Consider the following 25,311-nt stretch of genomic DNA (forward strand, 5'->3'; position numbering starts at 1 on the left):
CTTGGTCAGATCAGTGAGAGTGCACCTATGTGGAGCTCCATGGGTGCAGAACCAGCAGCTTGAAAAGGGAATATGCCCTATTGCTTTATGCTTTCCCAGAGAGATGGCTGGTATGTGCCCCTTTTTGGAGCCAAGGTAACAAAAACATTGAGGGGGGCAAGACAGCAGGAGCAGGCTGCCAGAGCATTTCAAGGGATTCAAGCATTCAGGCAGAAATTTTAAAAATTTCTAGCTAAAAGCCATTCATCCATTTATATTTCAAGCATAGTATTGACCCCAAAGTGCCATATTACAACCAAATTGCACCAGCCAGCTGTATAGCTGAGGTCTACAGGCTCTAAATACCTTACGGAACATTCTGGTAACCAAAGAAACAAAAGCTTGTTAAAAAGTGGTAGTAGCTTGCATGGCCATGAAGTATGGCACCCCTGACATCAGTCTGTGCTTTTCTTTATGTTCTTTAGGGTGAGCCATTGTGCCTTGGATACAGTTTGTGTGTCCAGTAATTATTTCCTGATAGAATGTTTTTCCCATTTCAATCTCTATGTGTTAAGCTCCTTTGATTAAAACAAACAAGCAAATGAACAGACAGACAGAAAAACAAATCAAAATAAAAAACCTCAGGGACATTGATGAATGCAGTAAGAGGAAAATAAGAAATAAAAAAATTAAAATTAACAAAGATTTTACCTTGAGACTTTTCTTTCACAGAGACCGGGATAACATTACGGTGTCAAAACACACACACACACACACACACACACCATTAAGGTGTGGCTCTAGAAGTCAGAAAATACCTATTGCATGACTAGTGAAGAATTGTAGGCAGATCTACCTTTGGACTAGACATCCATTTAACATGACTCAACTGCCCTTTGTCTCTCTTTTATCCTTACTTTCTTTGTCTTTTCCATTTTTCCCCCACTTCCAATTGATCTCCATCCTCCTTCTGGTCTCTAAATTTTCTGGGAAAGACCTTGGTCGTCCCAACTCCTCAGCAGCATCACTACTGTAACAGAGCCTTTGTGTGTGAACAGCTGACGAGATTCCCAACTACACCTGCTCAGATGCCTTGCCTGGACCTCAAGGTTCTTGCCTTAGACACCGAGTCCCCGAGCTCTAGTCACAGAAGCCACATTGGCCTTGTCTGTTAGCAGATGCTGACGGAGTTGACTTCCACCTGGCTGGCAACCTCCATGTTTACTCAGCACAGTAAATGAACTACAATTATTCTTGTAACAATTTAAGGGGTTGTTTTCAAAATTTTAAAGATCTTTAAAAATGTTAGTTGAAGACGTTATTTAAATTTTTACTGTACATCTCAGGACAAAGTGATTTTTATTCATTGAATTTCTTTTTACTTATCTGGGGATCAGCACATTTTTCCTGTTAAAGGCCAAATAGTAAATATTTGGGCTTGGCATTCTTTGCGGCTACCACACAACTCTGCCACTGTGGTACGAAAGAAGCCACAGACAATACGTCAACAAATGGACCTGGCTGGGTTCCCCTAAACCTTTTTTTACAAAACCAAACCCGCCAGCTATATCTGGCCTGTAGACTATATTTTGCTGACCCCTTATTTCTCCCAGTGCATGCATGCATGCTCACACCCTCCAAACCCCTGCTCATTTCACAAATCCACATTTCCTTGTTAGCCATACAGCAGAGCTTGCTGATCTTGAGAAGGACTTATTTCACTGAATTGCATGGGGGTTCCTCGGTTGCGAAGGCTCATGGGATCTCTTAAGTGGAGACAAAGCATAAATTGCCTAAAAAGAGAACTGATGCCCCAGAATCATCAACAAATGCATGTATTTGGGGGAAATTTTTAGCATTATAAAATGGAATGTTTTCTCCCAGAAATGATGAGAATGGCACTTCTGTCACACAAGCATGCATATCTGCTTAGGCACAGACATTTTGCTGAAAATCAGAATTATAATATTCTCTCCTGCCAACCCTGTGAGATGCTCCAATGATAATGGAGGTGGGGGGGGGGACATATAGGAAACATAATACATTCTGCTTTTGACAACTCTCTTAACTCTGTTTTCTCTCCTAAAATGGAGTTGTTTTTTGAACCATTCTATCCAATACCTGGCTGTCATGTCTTTATACTAGGGGGACACTGGTACCATTTTACCTTTCAGAAAACAAGCCCTAAAACAATCCCCAGGTAGGAGAGTTCTCTTCCCAGATGGTAGGTCTATAAACAGTGCCTATGGGGTTGTTTACTGGATGAATTATATTCCAGCCATGAGCTACTTATTCTAAGTCTTCCAAAAATTATTCTTCTTCACAAGTTTGACTTCCTTCTTTGGTTAGTATATGTTTTCTGTCTGTCGTAAGTGATGAGTGTGGTATTTCATTCTAGCAGAAATGAACCTTTCCTGTGTGTGAGACAACAAGATTTTGATGTATTTCAGCTCATGCAGACCTCCTCCCTGAGCTGTCGCAACCCATAGAGGCAACAGAAGATCCAGAATTTCTGTGCCTCTCTTCCTTGGGGGCATGAGCTTCCCTTTATTCTTAGATTTTTTTCATAATTGGTAGTTTCAACCAGGAATATCACTGTGTGAACTTTTTTGAAGGTAATCACATGTGTGAGTGGCAGGGACACTGAGGGAAAGAAGAAAGAGGAGAGCGTCCTTATATCTCTTCAGTATTATTGTTAGAACCTGTATGTCCCTTTTTCTTTTGTTTCCTCATGTACAGCAACTTCCTTGTGATATTCCAGGTAATGTTGGTTACATGGAATAGGTTCATGACACATCTACCATAAGTAGCAAGGACAGTAAAATTTAAGAAGGGGTAACTTAACAGAACATGTTAAACAGAATCATTCATCTAAGAGTAAACAGGAATACTAAGAATTCCAGGGTAATCTCTGTCCAGATATGTAAGTTTGTGTTTGGATCGGAACAAACCTAGTAATGGGGGTGGGGTAACCTGCCTTTGTTGATTGTGTATGTTGCCTGTAGTTTCAAGAATACACAGTCCTGGGACATCTGGGTGGCTCCGTCGGTTAAGCATCTGACTTTGGCCCAGGTCATGATCTCACGGTTTGTGGGTTCAAGCTTCGCATCCATAGGTCTCTGTGCTGACAGGTCAGAGCCTGAAGCCTGCTTTGGATTCTGTGTGTGTGTCTCTCTCTCTGCCCCTCCTCCGCATCCTCTCTCTTTCTCCCCCCAAAAATGAATAAACATTTAAAAATATACTATTAAAATAAAATAAAAGAATATACAGTCCTCATTTCTCAGATGCCCTGTCAATCTATTGTGTGTGCCAGTTCAGAGTCCAAACTGAGTACATTCACATTACGTTGTTTTTCCAGATTTTCTGGAACAACACAGAACAAAACAGGAGCAAAAGAATCATCAAAGTCCAAGAGCTTGCAGATTAAAGTGAAGATAAATAAATACCAGAGGGATTGTAATACAATGTGATAATTGATACAAGGGAGATTACTCCATTGCCTCACTCATGAAATCTGTCCAGGGAAGGAGTTATGGGAAAGCTTCCTCCTCGTGGAAATCTGAGAAATCTAAATGATATACTTCTAGCTTGGAGGATGATATGGGAGAGGCAAAGAGGACATTCCAGGCAGAAGGAACAACATTTATAGTTACCTGGAGTTAAGGAGAACATTTATAGTTATCTGGAGTTGAGGAGTTGCTGGGGAACTGAGAGCAGGCATGGAGCAGAGCATGTACAAGGCAAAGAGAAAAGACATTAGTTCATATAGGCCTAGATCATGAAGGATGAGCACCCACCACCCTCCGATCTCCTGCACTCACTGGTTTGTTCTTTCTCCTCCTGAAATGGCAATGTCATCCAGTTTTCGTCCTAAAAATTCTGAAGCCATGCCTAATCTCCTATCTCTTTTGATATCCCACACCTGTTCCATCAGCAGGGATAGGAATCGTAGTGACTTGCCTTTACATATTCATCCATCCTTTATTTTATAAAACAAAGTTATTTTTGAGATACTTGCCATTCATGACTTCAAGATTTTAGTTCAATAAATGTTAACGGAGCAGATAAGGAAGCAAGACATACTTGAACTTTGGAGCCAGGCACAGTTGGGTTGGATTCTTGCTTCTACCTTTCACCTTCTAACTTCATAACCTTGAGAAAGTCCCTTGAGCTCCCAGACCTTTGAACATGGGCAGAGAGAAGCTAATTATGTGTTCCTCAGAGTACTTGCCACAGGATCATTAAATATTAAGAAGAACTTTCTATCTCCTCACTTTCCATCCTAGTTTCCATTTCTCTTTTGAAACTTCTTTTACTGCATTTTTAAACATACATTGCCTCTTCTATTTGATTTTGTGCTCTTGTGGGCTAAAACTACATGTTAGGTGATTTTTTTTAATCTTTCAATAAAATACTTTCTTGGTTTATAATTCTACTTTTGCTTAGTTTTGGCTTGCTTGGGAGTCCTGTCCAGTCAGCTTTTGGGTGTTAGAGAGAGGAGGTATGGTTTCCCTTTCAGCTTCCTGGAGAGTGAGGATGATTAAGGCAGGTGGGCAGTGATCCAAAGTGTGAGAGCCCAATAAAGGAGGTGCCTGGGGGTGTGAGCTCTGGATTGGTTGGTTTGTATGTGAAAACCATGTTCATGAGGTACTTGCTTACTATCTCTGGGCATCTACTAACTGTGGGAGGCGAGTCCCTCAGGATCAGCAAGGTTCTAGATGTCAGAGCATCAGAAACAGAAATAAAAGAGGCGTCTGGGTGGCTCAGTCTGTAAGTGTCCCACTTCGGCTCCAGTCATGATCTCACAGCTCGTGGGTTCAAGCCCGCATCGGGCTCTGTGCTGACAGCTCAGAGCCTGGAGCCTGCTTCGGATTCTGTGTCTCCCTCTCTCTCTCTCTGCCCCTCCCCTGCTGGCTCTCTCTCTCTCTCTCTCTCTCTCTCTCTCAAAACTAAATAAGCATTAAAAAAATATAAATAAATAAATAAATAAATAAATAAATAAAAAGACATGGTTATTACAGCATATGATGCTAAACATGAATGGGCATGTGGATGAGATGACAGTATGCAGCTATCTGAATACAACTGCTGTTATAAGACAAGAACTATTCCTATGGTGTGGCTATAGGATGTAGAATAAATCTAAATACTCCACATACTTTGGGACACCTGGGTGGCTTGGTTAAGTGTCCGACTTTGGCTTAGGTCATGATCTTACGGTTGGTGGGTTTGAGCCCTGAGTCAGGCTCTGTGCTGACAGCTCAGAGCCTGGAGCCTGCTTCAGATTCTGTGTATCCCTCTCTCTGCCCCTCCCCCATTCATGCTCTGTCCCTATCAAAAATAAATAAGCATTAAACAAATTTATAAAATAAATTAAATATTCTACATACTTTTATTGAAGATGATATGCACAGACATCACAGAGACTTAAGAATTCTCTGGAGACTTTAAAATTCTATTTAATTTGGCTATAATCAGATGCTTGAATCACTTCCCTTATGGGTCGTATGTGGTTCATCTTGCTTCTGGATATATTGTTCAGAGATTCTTTGCTTGTATTTCTGAAAGAGGCAAGTATCCTCTGTTACTTCCGCCTCATTTGAACTATTATTGTCTTATCTCTTGGTACTAACCCTGTCATCTTCTTGGATCCTGTAGCTCACTCTTTGCTTGGTACACTTGTCCCCAAGCCCCTGTTGGTATCACTACAGAGTAGGAAACAAATTTCTTTCATTGCTGGATGGCAACTTATTTCTCTTATGTGGGAAGGAAAGAATTCACTAACTGCAGTAAGATTATCATGTATTAATAATTATTCCCTACTGTCCTTTGTTTAGGTAAAAGAGATGAGATTTAAAAGTCACATTTTGAAATGACTAAAAGATTACCTGACCCAAGTCTTGCTGAGATTAGAGCTTAGGAACTTTTTAGTGTACCACAATTTCCGGTATTCAATGCTGGAAATCACAATGGGTCTATAAAAACAGGTCAGTGGTGTTTTTTTTGTTTTTGTTTTTTGTTTGTTTTTGTTCTTTTAAAAGTACTTCTAAGGTCCATCTTAGAAACTTAGTAATGTGAACACTTCATATTTCACTCTGGGAATTTGTCATTATGGGGTGTGTGTGTGTGTGTGTGTGTTGATAGGCCTGATGAGTAAGGATTTCCCATTCATATTTGTGAATTAAGAACACCTGGGGGTATCTTCTGTCACTGAATAAAGCCGCATGTGTGTCAGTTAGACCTCTCCTTTCCTTGAGAAAGCTGACTGGCACTGTTTCTTTAGATGAGGCTTGTTGATAAGATTTGCACTGGGTCAAGAATTAGCTGTCAGGCTGAGGAACCCCAAATCTCAGAATGAGGAATGACAGCATCTGCTAGAACCCTTAGTTCTCCACAGGTATATACTTTTATTTATTTAATCTAACTTTCCTTTCCTTCTTCATGATCTTCTCTACATACCATACAGTTGATCAATATTCTCTTTAAACCATAGTCACTACAAGTACACGCAGCTGTTCATTATAGCAGATTGTAATTAGATAAAATTGGAAAAAATATGAATGTCCATGAGACTTCACTATAATATAGACTACCATGCAGCCACTAAAAAGGATGAGAGTCCTATCGACACTAACATGAAAAAATGCCCACAATTTTGACTTCATTGTAAGTTTTATAAAGCAGGTCAACAAATGGTAATAAAGCCATCGCAACAGGCAATTGCTTGATTGAATCTCACTAACATAGTAACTGAAAAACAAAAGCTATATATAAAAAGAACATATAGTCTGATTTCACTCATACGAAGGCCAAAAACAAGTACAGCTAAACTTTGGTGTTAGAAATGAGGTTAGTGGTTATGTTAATGATTAGACAAAGCAGTTAGTGATTAGGAGGGTGTATATAGGCTTCTTCTTGGGTACTTGTTATGTTCCTTTTCTTGATCTGGGTGTTTACCTAGGCATGTTCATTTTGTAAAATGTCCTCATGCTGTAAATTTATGGATTATGCATTTTTATGTGTGTGTTACACTTTAATACAGATTTTATTTTATTTTATTATTTTATTTTATTTTAAGGTTTATTCATTTCTCAGAGACAGAGAGACAGAGTGTGAGCAGGGGAAGGGCAGAGAGAGAGAGAAGGAGACACAGAATCTGAAACAGGCTCCAGGCTCTGAGCTGTCAGCACAGAGCCCGCGGGGCTTGAACTCATGGACCGCGAGATCATGACGTGAGCCGAAGTCCGATATTTAACTGACTGAGCCACCCAGATGCCCCAATACAGATTTTACTTTAAAGGATGAGAATTTGAATTTTGCAAAAATGTGAGAGTGGGTCATTTAGCAACAGGGTCAGAAAGTGAAAGGACATTCTGAGATGGAGTAAGAGATGTGGCTGGCCAAGAGCATGAGCAGCCTAGATTTCTAGGGGACCAGAAACTGTGAGCAAGTAGAGGAAGCCAACTGGTGACAGTAGGTCACCAAAGCAGAATGTGGAGGGAGAGGGGGGAGCAGAGTGTCCAAAGGGAAGGCTGAGCCATGCTATTTTATTTCCAGTTCTAGTTTGCATGTGTCTATCCTTTTTTTCGGTAAAATTTTCACAGACTAAATTTAAATCAAATATTATCAGCACGAATGTTGATAAAGGAGCATGCATACTTATTATTGTTCTCATTATTTTAATTCAAGGATCGTCAGCATGTCTCTGTTCCTGAAACCAATGAGCTTGACTACAGTGATTGTTTTAATATTCCTCTTTCTGTTTTCATATGAGCACTTGGAGAAATCACTTCTTTTCAGATGGTTTAAATGCCACCTCTCAAACCCAGGTTTCTCTGTGGATTTTGCCAGCAGTCTCTATCATGGTATATTAAAATCATAACAACAACAGCAATAATAATAATAGAAACCACATCAATTTTATAAACACTTTCAGTGAGGCAAACACTGTGTGCAGTAAAGACATTATACAAAGCATTTCCTTTAATCTTCCAGTAATCAGGTGAGGGAGGTATTATGATCATTGCCACTTTTTCACATTAACAACTGAGTCACAGATAGGTTCAATAAAACTGCTCAAATTCACATAAACAGGGAAGGAGCCTGGGAAGAGATCCCTGTTGTCTGCCTTTTGACTTGTACTGTGTCACGTGCTAACCAATAACCACATGTAACCATTGAACACTCAGAATTTGGCTAGCCTGAAATGAGGTGGGCTGCAAGTATAAAATATACACTGGGTTTCAAAGACTTAGTACCAAAAAAAAAAAAAATATATATATATATATATACACACACACACACGTATATTTTAATTATATTATATACTATGTATAATATTTTATTAATATTTTTATAGAGATTCCATGTTGAAATGATGCTGATCCATATGTTGGATGAAATAAAAGTTATGTATAAGGTTAACTTTGTATGTGTGTGCTCCTTTTCCTGTGTCTTGGCCATGTTAGGTAGATTTGAACAGATACCAATCTAGAGTCCCAGTGCTAGAAATTCAGATCTCCCACTCTGGGGTGGGGCTCACTTGTAGGTAAATTTGAAAAGATTCCCAGGTATTTATTTATTCATTTAATGTTTTTATATTTATTTTGGGAGACAGCACAAGTAGGGGAGGGGCAGAGAGCGAGAATCCCAAGCAGGCTCTGTACTGTCAGCACAGAGCCCAACACGGGGCTCCATCTTACGAATGCTGAGATCATGACCTGAGCTGAAACTAAGAGTTGGATGCTTGACCCATTGAGCCATCCAGGTACCCCCCAAGAAAAGATTCTCAGGTGTTTCTAATGTATAGCCAGGGCAGAGAACCACTGCCTCAAGTCTAGAAACCTGTGCTGTGCCATCTGATACCCAACCTGACTCAGGGCAGCCCCTGATGGGATAGTTACAACATGGGCACGAGAAGTCCCAATGCTACAAAGCGAGCAGCCTGAGCAGCTGATCAGCAAGCAGCTAGCTGACTCTGTGGATGATGCTTATAGATCATAGTGGGTCACCCCTAAAATCTAGGGCAAAAGGAGTTAGATTCCTTTAGCTTACATCTTACCTAGCTGAGGAAGGTGGAGATCCATTAGACAAACCTGGGAAGGGCTGAGTGTCACCTCCAGCCTGGATGCTTACCTGGGTGGCAGCTTGAAATGATTTAAGAGGATTAGGCTTCTACTATCAAAACAGGTCAAACACTCAAAGATTCCTATAAACCATTGGGCCAAATTCTCCCCATTGCCAAGAAAATAAGATTTTATCATTTTGAGTCACATGTCCTGCTGGTAGAGTGTGACTTTGCCAATGAACAGTGTATCCTAAGGGACAAAAACTGGGGTTAAGGGTAAGGATTGGGGGACAGTTATTATAAGTTCAGGAAAATGGAATTCGCAGACCTTTAACAATGAAGCCAAAAGCCAAAGACCAGCTTTACCTTAGCATTGAACACTCACCGATAGATTTATTTTGATGCAATTTGCTTTTTACTTATAATTTATTTGTGGGGAGAAATAGCATTTGGAAGCCCAGTGCATGTTAGAGATACCAATGAGAAGACCTAGGGCCTTTCATTTTTTTCAAAATGTGTTTTATAGCATTCACTTATCTATAGTCAGCCAGAGCTGACTGTTTGGGAAAGGAGGGCGAGAGATAAGGGATTATTACAGAGAAGGTTTATTTGGTGGAGAGCGTGGGGGAAGAACAGGAAATTACAGGTTGAGAATAAATGTGTTTATGAATTTAAACTGTTATATTCCCTTAAATATCAAATTTTATGGATAATGCACATCTAAAAGCATTTTGCATGGAAATAAGATAAAATATAATTTTGAATATCAACATTTTATGATGAAGTAATTATTTTACTTTCTCAAAGTATTTTAAAAGATGCCCTTGCCACAGTGGACTGCACAGAACAACAGAATAAATCTTTTGGGTAAAAGGACCTCCCTCCAAGAAAGCATAGCCTCTGTTTTATTACCCCACCAAAGAGCCCAACTGGTAAAATGCTATCAGATGTCCAGCCCAGAAGCTATTGACTTTCACAAAGGCCTGCTGAGTACCTGTCCCTGTGCAGAGCAAGCATGAGCCAGGGACAGACATCCAGGAATGAAGATCGTATTCCTGCCCTTGAGGGGCTCTCAGTCTGGAAGGACTGTTTCCTTTGAGGAAACAGCTACTCTGATTTTTGGTACAAGGCAATGCAGTTATGGGAAGACACAAAAGAGATATAGAAGGGAAATCTTGAGAAGAAATTTCAGACCTAACAACGTGTGTATTCTGAGTTTTTATGGATCACTGGGTATGTTATTTTGTTATAGGCACATAACAAAGTACCACAAACTGGCAGAGATGGTATTGTCTCACAGTTCTGCAGGCTAGAAGTATAAATCAAGTTTGCAGGGTTGATGCCTTCTGAAGGGTGTGGGATGAACGTGCGAGAACTTGGGACGTGCTTCTCTCTTAGCTTCTTGTGGTTTTCTCGCAATCTTTGGCCTTCTTTGATATGTGGATGCAATACCCCTGATCTGCCCTCATCCTCACATGGTATTCCCCCTGTGTGCATGTCTGTCTGTGTCCAAACTTCTCCTTTTGATAAGGATACAGTAAAATTGGATTGGGGTCCATCCTAATGACTTCACCCTAACTTGATCATCTACAAAAGCTCTAAATCCAAAGAAGATCATATTCACAGCTATGTTGGTTAGTACTTCAACATCCTTTGGGGGGCACAGTTCAACCCTTATGGGTGTGGGGCTTTCCAAGCAGAGGAGGGAAGGGGGCTTCCAAGGAGAAATGACACAGTGTTGAAGATAGAGAGCATTTCAGTACCTCCTGGTCATTTCACTCCTTTGTACGCAAGTGGTTTGGCTGCAGGCACCCAAACAGCACTCTTGGGATTCTTTGCAGCAAGGCTCAGGGAGTTGTTTGATCTTTCTGATATTTTTATCATATACTCTCTTGGTGCCCCACCCTGCCAGTGTATGTTTGATTTCACTGATCTCCTGGTGAATATCCATTTCATTCTCCTTCAGGGCCCCCTTTACTTTGATGAAATAATTCTTTTTTTCTTCAATAGTGTAGTTATAAGACCATTTAAGTCTTTGTTCATTTTTGTCTTCAAGTTAAAAAAGTGCACATCCCAGGTTCCAACAGTCTAAATATTCTTCTCTTTCCTGATCAAAGTTCATTTGCAGTTCCTTGTAAACTGGTAATATTTTAATCTATCTTCAGCATTTGTTGATTTTTAAGAACAAAATTCAGGAAGCCCTCTTGTTCCAAGGATAATTAATGCTGGAATAAATCCATTTAACCTTAATCCAGTTAAAATGGGGACAAAAAAAAAAATGTCATTGGCTACAATCAGGGAGAGACTGACCTACCCAGATTATAAGGTTGACTTGATGAACAGACTCTTAACCACAGGGCCTCAGATAATGAATAGTTAGCTAAGAAGGAGCCCTGATGGTATTGTCAGGTGTACTTTTAGAATGAACTATCAGAGTGAGCTTGCTTTCATTTGAAACCTAGTGGTGGCACCACATAGTGTCTGATTTGCATATGTTGAATATGAGGTGGTCCAGGTAGAAAAGCTTTTGCTCTTGTATATGACTTACAGATGTGTGTGTGTGTGTGTGTGTGTGCGCGCACACACACACACCTGTGTTTAAGCCTCACATTACTTGGATACCTGCACATTTGGGGAAATCATGCTTAAGTCTTACAGACTTAAATCATGCTTAAATCTTACAGATTTAATTTAAACTGGTGGTACAAAGAAAAATTTCCTAAGAGCCAGTGGAATCCTAGGGCCCCACACTTGGAGGGGACATGGAAATGCCTTTTAGAATATTCTCCATGCCCTCACATATACAGAAATAGTTCATCAAGGTCACCCACTCCTCTATCCTTAATATAGAGATCTCTTAAAGAAAATGGCAGAAGAAAGCTGCAACTATGATTTTCTTTTGATATTATATATTTTTTCTATGTAGTAAAGCTTAGCAAGTTTTTGTGAAGGGACTTCTAGAATTCTGAAGACAATTGCAGTTTCCAAAAGCATTCTTGCAAGCAGTTTTGCACACTGGTACCTAAACTGTGAGCTGTTGAGTTTAGCAGACAATGCTGTAACCTACAAGTTTTCCAAGGAATCTTTGTTTGTGGGAACAAAGAACACACTTTTCTTCTCAAAGGGTATATGTGAGGGAGATTATGAAAGGCAGCCCATGCCCCAGGGAGGATAACTTGCATTATATCCCCTAAAACATGTGGGTAGGAGATTCAGTAACACTAGCTGAAAAATTCAGTTACCAAGAGTAAAAGTACAAGGAACCAGGAGTAAAGAAAATGACATAAAAGTAAAGTCATTCAGTACTGGTCTCAGGGCACAGGCAGTGGGGGCCAGAGACAGCAAGTCACTGCCTGCCTATAGATAAGGTTAGTTTTCCATAAGAGAAGGAAGAATGTTTTCAGGTCCTATTTTTAACTTGAACATTGGCTTCCGAAAAAAAGGGTAGGGGATGGAGCTAGCATTTTTTTTTGTATCAATTGTATGCCATCCACTACCCTAGAAACTTTACCTGTGCTGTCCTACTGAATCCCTAAACAAAAATGGGAGGTATGTAATATTTTCCCCATTTTATTTGCAAAGACAATGAATGAGAGAGAGTGAGAACAGTTGTAGCTGGTGTTTACAGCTAGGCATACACACCAGCCCACCATACTGCTCCCTGAGTGAGATGGGCTCAGGGAAGAGTGAGTTCGGCAAAAGGCAGCATTAATCTTCAGAGTCTCAGGCCAGGCTGCCTGCCAAAAGAATTGTTTTCCATTGGGCCAATGTCAGTTTCTGAAATTTCACCATAACGTTACCTTCTTTAGTTCCACCTTTATACCCTGAAATATGATCCTATAAAAAGAGAAGAGTGAGTTCTATGCATGACAGCAAAGGAACAGAGTTGGGACCTGGAGAACAATGGAAATACCCTTACCTATTCTTTTAAAAAATTTTTTTTAACGTTTATTTATTTTTGAGACAGAGAGAGACAGAGCATGAACGGGGGAGGGTCAGAGAGAGGGAGACACAGAATCTGAAACAGGCTCCAGGCTCTGAGCTGTCAGCACAGAGCCCGACGCGGGGCTTGAACTCATGGACCGTGAGATCATGACCTGAGCTGAAGTCGGTGGCTTAACCGACTGAGCCACCCAGGCGCCCCTACCCTTACCTATTCTTATTTAACCAAAGTTGGTTTTGCCCTCCAAAATGACTTTCATAATCTGGCTTTTTAAAGATGGGAGTGCAGCAATGTTGACATCCCATAGAATAATAATAACAGTTACCATGTATTAGGTGGAACCAAATTAAACTGCCAGTTACTGCCACCTATTGCCTGAGCCTCCCATGGCAATTTTGTATGGTTCAGCCTAATACTGAGTCCTCAGAGTTAATAAGTTAGGTATGGCAATGCCCTGTATATGTTAACTCGTTCAGTCTTCACAACTTCTCTATAATGAAGTTAATGGGAGCCTCGAGTTACAAGCAAGGCATTTGCTGCTTTCTGGAATTAGGCTGGAATTGTAGCTTCTATATCCAAGCTGAAGTGGTACAAGACAGGACAGGTATGGGGACAGTACATTTGCGTTGGAGTACGTGAAAGATAAAGACAGAGACTCCAGAGAGGTAAGGGGCTACCTTCATGATTTCACCAAAAGAGCTCATTCAGTTCCTCAGTGACCTCTAACGTCACCAACTTAAAGGACGTTACTTTATTTGGCCTCTCAGAAGCACTCAATAGCCTGTACTTTTAGAAGAGCTTTCTGGGGTGCCTGAGTGGCTCAGTCAGTTAAGCATCTGACTCTTAATTTTGGCTGAAGTCATGATCTCATGGTTTGTGAGTTCAAGTCCCACATAGGGCTCTGTGCTGACAGGGGGGACTGCTGGGGATTCTTTCTGCCTCCCTCCCAGCTCGTGCTCTCTCTCCAACTAAATAAACTTTAAAAAAAAATACAAAAAAAGAAAAGAAAAGAAAAGCGCTTTATGTTTTCTTCCATGCTACTATCATGTTTAGTTAATGTGGCTGTGTGGAGTAGTTTAGGTTTTTTGGGGTTTTTTTTGTTGTTCTTTGGTTGGGGTTTTGTTGTTTTTTTGTTTGTTTTATTTTGTTTTGTTTTCATTTTGTTGTTGTTATTGTTGTTGTTTTTGCCTTTTTTGCCTTGCTTGCTTGGCTGCTCTTTTCTCATCAAAGCTCCCCATCTTAGACATGCTTCTCTTTTCACTCTGTATTTTCTCGTGGAGTTGTCTTATCAAAACATTCGGTTGCTGTATATGCTGAACCCCTGAATATTTATATCCAGAGCCCTGTCACCTCCTGTTAGCCTAGATCTGTGTATTTAAATATCTACTTTGCACCTCTACTTAGATACCTTATAGGCTTTCAAAATTCACCCAAGTCCAAAACCGAGTTTGTTATCTTTCCTTTCAGTTTTGAACCTCCTCCGATATGTGCTGTCATAGTTAAGAGCATTGTTGTCTAGTTCCTGAAGTATTTTCAACCTAAGTGCTTTCAACTTTTGTTTATTCCTCTCTCTACCATGATTGTTACTACTATCATACAAACATCCATCACGTCTTACCTGAGCTGATTTAATAGCCTCCTAACAGGACTCTGCATTTGTTGTATCCCTTCTGATATTTCCCACATATTGCAGAAAAAGAAACATAAATATTATCACATCACATTCCTCTCCTTTCAAATCCTTCTGTACCTTCCTGCTGTTGTAATGACACGCTCATTGTACACCACATCCGTATTACCTCTGTGTTGCTCTGCTAAGCTCCTAAGGAAAATGACTTGTACAAAGGCCCTACGGTAGTAGATAGCTTCCAGATTCCCGACCATGCCATTCTATCTCCTACCACAGGGCCTTCACACAAGTCATTTCCTCTCCCTGGACCACTCTCCCCATCCCCAGAAGCCTAACTGGCTTCTAATGTTATACTTCAGATCTCTGATCTCTGGTTTCTATGAATATGTCAGTTTTCCATACTATATGCTTTTGTAACATTACATACGTCCCTGTTATAACATTTATTACAGTCGGTATTTCATATCATTGCCTTTATTCAGATTGGGATAGGAAATTGAAGTTTATAAAGGTAAAGTAACATATCTGTGCTTACCCATATTAAAAGTGGCTAAAATTAAAATCAAATCCAAAATTGCCAGACTCCTACCTAGCCCTTTGCTTCTTGCACCTTACTATGCTAGTTCTTGTGTGACACTCTATGAATCAAGAGCATTGATAGTGCCATCACTGTAACTACACCTGGGTCTATAAATTCACTCACAGTCTTTGGAGTTTTAATTTCACTCTTGATTTAAACTCAGAATTGATTTTGTGCATTTCCCCAGGCAATATTTGACTAGCTTCAAAGAAGAACAAAAACAGTACATAGATTTTATGTGGAAATCATTCAGTTTGTAGATAGTCTTATTTTTTTTTTGTTTTAACGGGTATAATTATCCATCATTTCCATAATTCTTTTTATTGGCAGAGGCAGGGTGGGGTAGCTTATCATATACAAGTCATGCTTATTCCATTACAGTCATCAACTCACAACAATTAAAGGAGGTGAAATTCTCTATAGTTGGTACAATTACTTATTTGTTTCCAAGTTCAATTGGAAAATTTAATGAGCTTATAAATGTGGGGATGGAAAGGATGACATTCTTTAAGATGGCAGTATGCCCAAACAAGGTCTCAGTGACACATTTTTTTTATTTCTTTAATTTGAATTTTTCCAAATTAAAAATGTCAACTAAGGTTTGCCAGGGCCACAAAATTGGCCCTCTCCATTTATTCAGAAATTATATTTAATTTCTGATTTTGATACTTCAGTCTGAATAAAATGGAAATAGAGCCTAAGACCAGAGTGAAGAGGGGATCATTCTCCTAAATCATTGTTTCCTAGTACACTTCTGCAGGAAAAAGGACTAAAAGATGTACATCTATATTTAAAGGGAGGATATAGTGTATGGTCTCAGGAAAGAAAAAGAAAAAGAAGAAAGAAAGTAAGTCCTCGAAATCAGACTCTGTGTATATAGGCTTTCATCCAGGTCTGTTGTGTCTGATATCCATTTGCCTAATTAAAGATGAATTACTGCAATTGACTTTGCTGTTAGAGGAACATTACAAGTCATGGGCTCATTTCACCTGGCTCTGGAAGCTTCTTGGTCATTTTGGAAGAACCCCAGAAAGTCATGGTATGGGGAATTCAGCCTAGTTTTCTGGCTGTGAATTGGCATCAGCACTGAGTGAAGCTAGGCCAGAACATAAAACCAGGCAGTGCACCAGTATAGGCAGGGGGTGTGGTGAGAACAATACTCAAATCCAACATACAGAGTGTCTTCCTGGAGCCTGACCAGACAACCTGAAAACCACCCAAAATGCCAGGGACTGGCAAATAGATGGTATGGAAAAGAAAATGAACCAATAAGAGTATCTACATGTCAGTACATCATGCTACAGCATTTTCTGAGGCCTTGGAATGCATGGCTTCACCATTTTTCCTTATGGTACTTTGCCCTCTGGAAAGGACTTTGTGAGTCTAGAGTCACAGTGAGAAGGCCAGGTTTGAATGGGAGAGCTCCACTGAAAGGAGCCAGGTATAGATTTCAGGAATGCATAGTGTCAGTTACTGGTGGTCAATTTAGCAAAGGAGGATGTGTGGGAAGCCTGAGAGGACATGGTGTGGATAAAGGAGAAGTAGTAAACTTGAAAAGCATCCCCAGGTGACAGTTGATGTATCAGTTGATGCACAGCTGAAAGCAGAAAATCCCTATAAAGACAGAAATATCTACTTATTCACTAGACAATAAGTCTTGTGGTGTCAACTGTGTAAGAAGCACTGCACTAGGTGATGGGGAAGTAGCAGTGAATCAAACAAAAAGATCAACAAAAACAAGGTCCCTTGAACCAATGAAGCTTAAAGTGCAGTGCAAGAGTTTTTGAGCCAATGACACAAAATTTGAGACCAAAAAGGTAAGTAGACATTTAAAGGACAAATACAAGAATAATATTAAGGAGGGAGAAAGAGAATATTACATATCAAGACTCTAAAAAGTTGAATGTTAGACATGGTAGAAGAAAGAGACTAGGTAGTATGGGTGGACAACGTTGTATCAGTCATACATATCTTTTGATATTATGTATACACTTATATATTCTCTGTATTCTTTTGTCCCTCAGGATTAATATTTTGCTATTGTACTTGACATAAAAGAAAACACTTATTTAAAATTTATCATTTGCTACATTTTGACATAAATATTCATCATGAAAACCTCATCCTTGAGACAATGAACATATCTATAACTCCCCAAAGTTTCTTCATATCACTTTGTAGCCTCTTTCCTCCACTCCTCCCTACTCCTGACTCCAGGTGTCCAGTTACATGCTTTCTGCTACTACGTGTTAGTTTAAAATTTCCAGAGTTTTATATAACTGCAGTAACACAACATGCATCTTTTTCTTGTCTGACTTATTGCACTCAACCTAGTTATTCTGAGATTCAGGTGTAGAATTTCTTATATCACTAATCCATTCCTTTTTATTGCTAAGTAAGATTCCCTTATATGGCTATACCACAGTTTTTTTTATTATTTTCCTGGTAGTGGGCCTTTGGATTATTCCAGATTTTTTTTTTTTTTGCTATTGCAAATAAAGCCACTATGAATTCTTATGTACATAATGAACATATGCTTTCATTAGTCTTGGGTAAATACCCAAGAATGGAATGGCTGTGTCATAAGGTAGATATGTGTTTAACTTTATATGAAACTATTTTTTTGGTAGTTATACCATTTTTCATTTCTACCAGAAGTACACGAGAATAGAAATTGTTCACACCCTTGGTATGGCCAGCCTTTAATATTAGTCATTCTATTAGTGATGCCTTATATCTCATTATAGTTCATTTTTCAATTCTATAATGACTAATGATGTTAGGCATCTTTTTTATGTATTTACCATCTATGTATCTTTGAAGAAGTGTTCATTCAAATATTTTGTCTATTCTTAAATTGTGTTGTTTGTCTTCTTCTTATTGAACAATAAGAGATCCTTACATATTATAGACACAACTCTATTGTTGAGTACATATTTTGCAGAGTTTTTTTTTCCCAGAATTTCCCTGTTTTTTTTTTCCTTTCCTTTTCATTTTTTTTCCTTTTCATAATGGTCTTGAAGATTAAAGATGGTGAATTTGGACATAGTTCATTTTATTGATTTAAAAATTTGTATAGTTCCTATCTTTTGTGTTATAGTTAAGAAATCTTTGTCAAACCCAAGATTGCTAATATTTTCTTGTACATTTTCTTCTAAAAGTATCATAGTATGAAATATTATATTAAGGTCTGTTTTTCATCATGAATTTATATTTGAAGAAGCTATGAAGTCAGGGTCAAGGTTCATTTTAGTGGCTATGGGTATACTATTATGACAATATCATTTTTTGAAAATATCCTTTCCCATTGAATGCCTTGGCATCTATATCAAAAATCAACTGGCCACAAATGTCCGCATACATTTCTGGACTCTTTCGTTTGTTCCATTGATTTATTTGTCTATAAATAGGCCAATGCTATATTGCCTTGATTACTATAGCTTTATAAAATGTCTTGGGATAAAGTAGTTTGACACCTTCAGTGTTGTTCTCTTGGTTATATATTAAAAAAAAATGTTTTGGCTACTCTAGATCTTTTGTATTTCCATAGAACATTTAGAATAATCTTATTGGTTTTTACAACAGCAAAATGCCTCCTGAGATTTTAAATAGAATTTCACTCAATCTACCCATCAAATTGAGAAGGACTGACATCTTAATAATATTGAGTCTTTTAATTCATGACCATGTTTTTATCTTTCCATTGATTTCGGTTTTAAATTATTTCAATAACATATGGCAAATTTCAGTGTATAGACCTTGTGTATCTTTTGTCAGATTTATCTCTGTGTACTTTATATATTTTTGATGCTTCTGTAAATGATACTTTAATTTCAATTTCTGATTATTTGTGGCTTTTAAATGGGCATACATTTAATTTTTATTGTTTATCCTGCAACTTTGTATCCTGAAAGCTTGCTAAGCTTACTTACTAGTTACACTAGCTCTTTGTAGATTCCATAAGCTTTTCTGCATAGATGATCATGTTGTCTGAGAACAAAGATCATGTTCCTTCTACTTTCCCAAACTGAATGACTTTAATTTCTATTTTTGCCTAATTCCATTAACTAAACCTCCAGTACAGTGTTGAATAGAAATAGTAAGAGTGGATATTTTTGCTGTATCTTCCCCTGATCTTAGCAGAAAAGCATCCAGTCTATTACAATTAGGTATAGATGCTGTATACATACTCTTCATCAGGGTGAAGAAGTTCCTTTCTAAGTTTTTGAGAGTTTTAATAAGAAATAAATGTTAGATTTTGTTAAGTAATTTCCCCCTGTATTCTGATAATTAAACATTTTTTTTCTTGACTGTTAAAATTGTGAACACATTGATCGATTTTACAATATTAAACCAACCTTATATTCCTTGTATAAACCCTACTTGGTCACAGTGTATTATTTTTAACATCTTATTGGATTTTATTTTCTAAAATTTGTTAAGAATTTTTGCATATCAATGTAGGATATATGTCAATAAGTTACTTTCTTTTTATGTCTTTGGTTTTGGTATAAAGATAATGCTGGTATCACAGAAACAATTGTAATGTTTTCCCTTTCCTTCAATTTTAAGTGATGAGAAGACCCCAGGATGAGAGAAGAGAGTGGGATCCAAGGAATCAGTCTTTAACAAAAAATATAGTACTTTTTTCAATTAAGTCATTCTCTCTCAGGGTGCATGAGAAACACCTGAAACTTTCATTTAAGTAAAGATTTTCATTTAGAAGGTCCAATATGGATACCATACCATGTTGGCATTAACAACAACAAAGAAATCTCCCTTGTTCTTACATGGTTGATCCGTGTTCCAAAGATTTTTATTCAGTGGTTCTCAAATATGTTTCACAGGCCAGCATCAGAATCACCTTGGAACTTTTAAGAAACTGCAAATGTTCCATCCCCCGTTCATACCTGCTAAATCAGTAACTCTGGGAGAGAAAGTAGGTGGCCATCTGTCCTTCAGTAGCTCTCAAGGGGACTCCAATATATAGTAAAGTTTGAGAGGTACCGCACTATGTAAACAAACAAAAGGAATAGATACAGATGCACTTAATTTTGTATATTTTGTGTTATAAATAGAGATGATTTATACTATGCTGACTTCCTTTTCTTTATATATATGGAAAATCTGAAAGTGAGAGAAGGGAGAGTAAGTCAAATGTTTGAATAGTATGCTGAAGTTATGGGTAATCAGGAAAATGCAGAAGCAGGCTGAAGCGATTGTTAGTCACTATCAGCTATCTACTTAAGCAATGCTCTTGTCAACTGTATTGATGTCCTTCTTCCCAACTGAACAATCTTCTCTCCCAATTCTGAGCTGCTCAAGGGAGAGGTATGAAGAAGGCAGTTTCTTGGATTTGTATGCAGTTATTTTGCCAAATGGGTAAAAGGGAAGAAAAAAGAGATATAGTAGCTGGGCATATTTGCAAGAGAGTGAATGACTGTAATCATGGATCATAGTCTCTATGCCGTATAAAGAAAGAAAATGAAGACAAGAGGAGGATAATTAACAGAAAGTTCTGAGATCTATAGATAAAAAGGTCTGATGAGCTGGAAGATCTGTTTCAGTAGACGTATTTCAGAAATGATCTGGGATTGTAAATGGTAATGGCTAAAAAGTAGCATGCTTATATTTGAATTCTTGTGTGTGTGTGTGTGTGTGTGTGTGTGCATGTGTGTGTGATAAGAAGCTATCAGATAAGACCTTGGTAATAGAGGTTGAGATTACTGTGCCAGATCATTGGTATTGAGGAAGTCAAGAATTGGGTGAATAAATATTCACATACATATTGAAGTTGTCTGTCATTAGTGATGTGAATCATAGTAGTGAATGGATGAGTGGGAGACAGACAGAAAAGGACCAAATCAGAAAATACAGTGGCATCAGTATCACATAAAATAAATTGGAAGCCATCACTGACACAGGAAAATTCTGATGGACACATATTTGTTTCTCTAGAAGATTATTTTAGGCTCCACTATAATTTCAAAAATGTATGTCCCAGTATGTGCTAAATTTGTAGAATGTCTCTTGATAATAAGATTCATAATTATGATATCTGTACTTGATCAAAAATATACATGCATATTCAAAAAATAACCAGCTAGCCTGTAGACAATTGCAAAGAAATTGAATCATAATAACTTCCTTATGTTTTTCTATTCATGACAGGGACAAAAAAGTTTGCTCTGAAAAGCTCCTACCAACTCAGAAGTACAAGGATGAAAATTATCTCTGCCATACCCTGCTAACATCCATTCTAATTCTGTTTTTCAAATTCACAGAGAGTGAAGAAGTTTATCAAAGGCAGGTGCTGTCAATTTCATGTATCATCTTTGGAATTGTCATCGTGGGCATGTTCTGTGCAGCATTCTACTTCAAAAGCAAGTAAGACCATTTCTCTCAAGTGTTAAAAGGTTACGTCTCAGAGAAAGTACTTTGTCTTTCTTTAACTTCACAGTCTCTGCTCCAGGCAGAGGCATCTTGTGCAAATGGGCCCATCAAACATCTATAAACGACTTAGAGTCTTTTACAGACTGTGGGGAATATATGCAGCATGTGCATACATGCATGTGTGTGGTTTGTCTTTGGTGCATATAGCAATTATTCCTTTCTGTGATCATGAACATTCTGTGTTCTTTGCATTTTTTGATGGTCAGAAGTAAAGGCTTGGTGTCTTCCTGCCACTAAGGGGTTAACACTTCTGAACAGAGAACTCACTGGTGTAGACCTAAATATTATCAACAAATATCTGTCCTTTACTGCAAAAATATTCCACACTTTCCTTTCATAGTATTTTTACCTGATACCCATAAAGATTTCAGCCAAATGTGAAGTATGAATACTGTAAAATCTACCTTGGTTCACTAGTTGGTAAGCATATCTCAAATATGCCCTGTTAAGAAACTAAAATTTCTGGGGCACCTACCTGCTCAGTAGGAAGACCATGTGGCTCTTGATCACAGGGTGGTGTGTTCAAGCCCTACATTTGGTGCTAAGATTAGTTAAGTCAATAAATACATAAACTTAAAAAAAAAAAGAAACCAAACTTCTGCTTAAGGTGCTTATTTTCTTATTTTTGACTAATAACATATAATAAAATATATACATGCCTAAATAGGCATACAAATATATTTATTCCGGGGGCACCTGGACGGCTTAGTCGGTTAAGCGTCCAACTTCGGCTCAGGTCATGATCTCACAGCTGGTGAGTTTGAGTCCCGTGTCGGGCTCTCTCTCAAAAATAAACATTAAAAAAAATTGAAAATATATATATTTATTCCAAACGAACTTTGATAAAGGTATTTTATTTATGGAAATTTTATTTAAGTCATGCAAGCCTTAAGAAGTTGGCACAGATTCTGTTCCTACAGCTTGTCTGAAATGCAAGCCAATGTGCAATTGCTTTTCATTGGACCTATATTTGTCTGCCCATTTGCTCTTCTAAAAATGGATCCGTTTCCAGATATAGTCTCTGACACCTGTCTGCATGTTGTATATGTTGATCTTTAAAAAGAACAGAAATTATGATTTTTAAAAATAATAGAAACTCGGGTATGAATCCATAGTTAGTAACTATTATTTTTTAATAAACTGTTTCAGAATAGGCTTAGATTTTTAGAATTACTGTGAAAATAGGACAGCTAGATCCTACATATCCCAGACCCAGTTTCCCCTAATATTAATGTCTTATATTAGTATGTTGCATTGGTCACAATTAATGAAATAGTATTGATACTATATTACTAACTGAAGCTCATACTTTCAGATTTCCTTAGTTTTTACTTAATGTGCTTTGTTCCAGGCCCCCATCCAGGATACCATATTTAATTGTCACATCTCCTAGGCAACTCTTGCCTGTGACAGTTATTAGTGTTCATTTTTGAGAACTTACTCTTTGTCAGGGACACTGGGCTTTTCATGTATTATCTCCCAATTCTCACAACAATTCAAATTGTTCATTATTGCTGCATTGTTCAAATAATAACAGAATTTAATTTTAAAATATTAATTTGTCAAAGCCACACAGTGGGAAATTACAGATGGGGTCTTTGCATTTCTGCAGTTCTAGGTGAAATTGCATGCTCTAAGCCACTCTACCACATTGGGCCCCACAGTCTTCCCACTAGATGGTGGAAGGTGAAACTGCTAAGGGTGAATCAGGAATATCATGCCCTGGTGCAGCCCATCATGCTTTATGTTCTCTAGGGAGCTTACATGGTGTTTGGTCAGGATTTTAACATGTGTTCACTCAGACCTGTATTCAAGTCATCAGGCTGCCACTTGCTTGTTATATATTATTAGGCAAATTGCATCTAGTCCCTTAGCCTCAGGTTCCTTGTTTTGGTAAAATATGGCCAAAAATAATATTTACCTTGTAGAATTTGTTAGGGATTCACGGGATAACACCACAAGGAGCACAGCACAGTGTTCAAAAGAGTAAGTGCTCAGTGAAGGCGTGCTATTGTTAACACCTGCAGTTTCCCACAACGGAACTTAGAGGCTGGGTAACTACAAAATGAAGAGTAGGCAGTGGCCCAAGACAGGTAATCACACTCAGCAGGGCGTTAGATAGAAGGGTCTCCTCGAAAGTGCTGCGCAGGGGAAAGAAGTTGTGTATTTAACAATAAGCAAATTGCCATCAAGTGGTAGTTAATCACTTATTTTTATGATTTGTATTTGCAACACATTTAGACAAAAAACTGATGATAGTCACAAGAACGGAGAGCAGCTGGGTAACGAGGGGACCTCCATCTTCATGGCTGTCATGTCAATCTCTCCCTCTTTAGGCAGCACGTGGGCTCTGACACGAACACCTCCTCCCAGAGCTCTGTGCAGCATCAGGGTTTAATGGAAACACTGTTCAACATCATTCATTATGGGGGACTCAGAGAACTGACCCAGTGGAGGAACACTAATTAGAATGTTGTCTTCCTGCCTGCCCAGCTGGGACACATTTTTTATTAAAAATTAAATAAATAAGAAACTGTGAGAATAATAAAGTAATAATAAGAATTGAAGCCTTTTCCAAGTGGAGTTATATTTCTCATTAGAGACCTAGACTGTATTTCCTTCTAGCACAATTTCCAGGCAGGGTCTTCCTTTATTTTTCTTTGCCTGAGAGGAATACTATACCTCACACCAAGCATCTAATCTATATAGCTGAAAGCAATGTAAATTTTTATAACACATTGGCACATGTTTCTTTGCACTCATTCCTGAAATTCTAATTCTCATCCCTAGATCTTGGAGATAACAACACAGACAGACTCTACTCAAAATTTTCTTACTTTCACACATACTGTAACTTTGTTGACTTGTGTGTCATTTGTTTGACTTCATCTTGGACATGCCAAGTCTTCTATGATTCTATGATCTCTCCATCATTGGTTTCTAAATAAATTCACTTAAACCAGCTTTCTATATACTGGGATATACAGGTCCCAGCCAGATAAAGTCAAGAGTTACCCAAAAGCTCACATTCTCTTGGTCATTGATGTTTAGCTCCCATAATCTCTCAGATCCCACCACTCTGGTCCTTTGTCCATTGTCTTGTGAACCCTTGGTTTGGCATGACCTTGCCACATGGAATATTACAGCAAATTGTTAGCGGATGAAAGCTTGAAGGCGGTTAACATGATGAGATCAAAGTGATGAACACCTTGGATTTAGAGGATTTTCTGAGTTAATTGAACCACAACGACTCTAAAGGACATAATGAAAGGAATTCTCTTCTCATCATACCTAATAAGTCCATATATTCCCATAAGTGATTAATGGAAGTATTAGTTGACCTATTCAAATCTGGCTGATAGGGCTCACATGGTAACTATAAACTCTTCTAGGTTTCTTTTTATGTTCAACTCATATGGGTAAGAAGAGTGAGGCTGCCTGTAGGAGTCCTTAGTAGACTTCAGAAGTACAAAACACAATTTAACTCTAAAAAACAGAATTGGGATAGGAGAGGAGATGTTCCAGCAGACAGAAGCTGAGACAAATAATGATAACAACTGAGAAACACAAAAGGAAAAAGGAGAACCGGTGCTCCCAGTAAAACCCAGCCCTAACTGTAGGTTATTGCCCTCTGAGGTCAAAGATTTTAGCAACAAGGG

General features: G+C 38.4%; 1 protein-coding gene across 7 annotated transcripts in view; it reads left to right on the forward strand.

Annotated features, from left to right (window-relative positions):
* The window catches only part of NRG3 (neuregulin 3), a 1,064,061-nt gene that overhangs the window by 1,001,038 nt on the left and 37,712 nt on the right, over positions 1-25,311 (forward strand). For all 7 annotated transcript variants that reach the window (XM_043596736.1, XM_043596738.1, XM_043596737.1 and 4 more), the window contains exon 5: positions 21,484-21,586. In XM_043596736.1, coding sequence (XP_043452671.1) covers positions 21,484-21,586 — 103 coding nt within the window. The remainder of the gene's footprint in view (positions 1-21,483; positions 21,587-25,311) is intronic.

Source organism: Prionailurus bengalensis, chromosome D2 (genome assembly GCF_016509475.1).
Source record: "Prionailurus bengalensis isolate Pbe53 chromosome D2, Fcat_Pben_1.1_paternal_pri, whole genome shotgun sequence".
Taxonomy (NCBI): domain Eukaryota; kingdom Metazoa; phylum Chordata; class Mammalia; order Carnivora; family Felidae; genus Prionailurus; species Prionailurus bengalensis.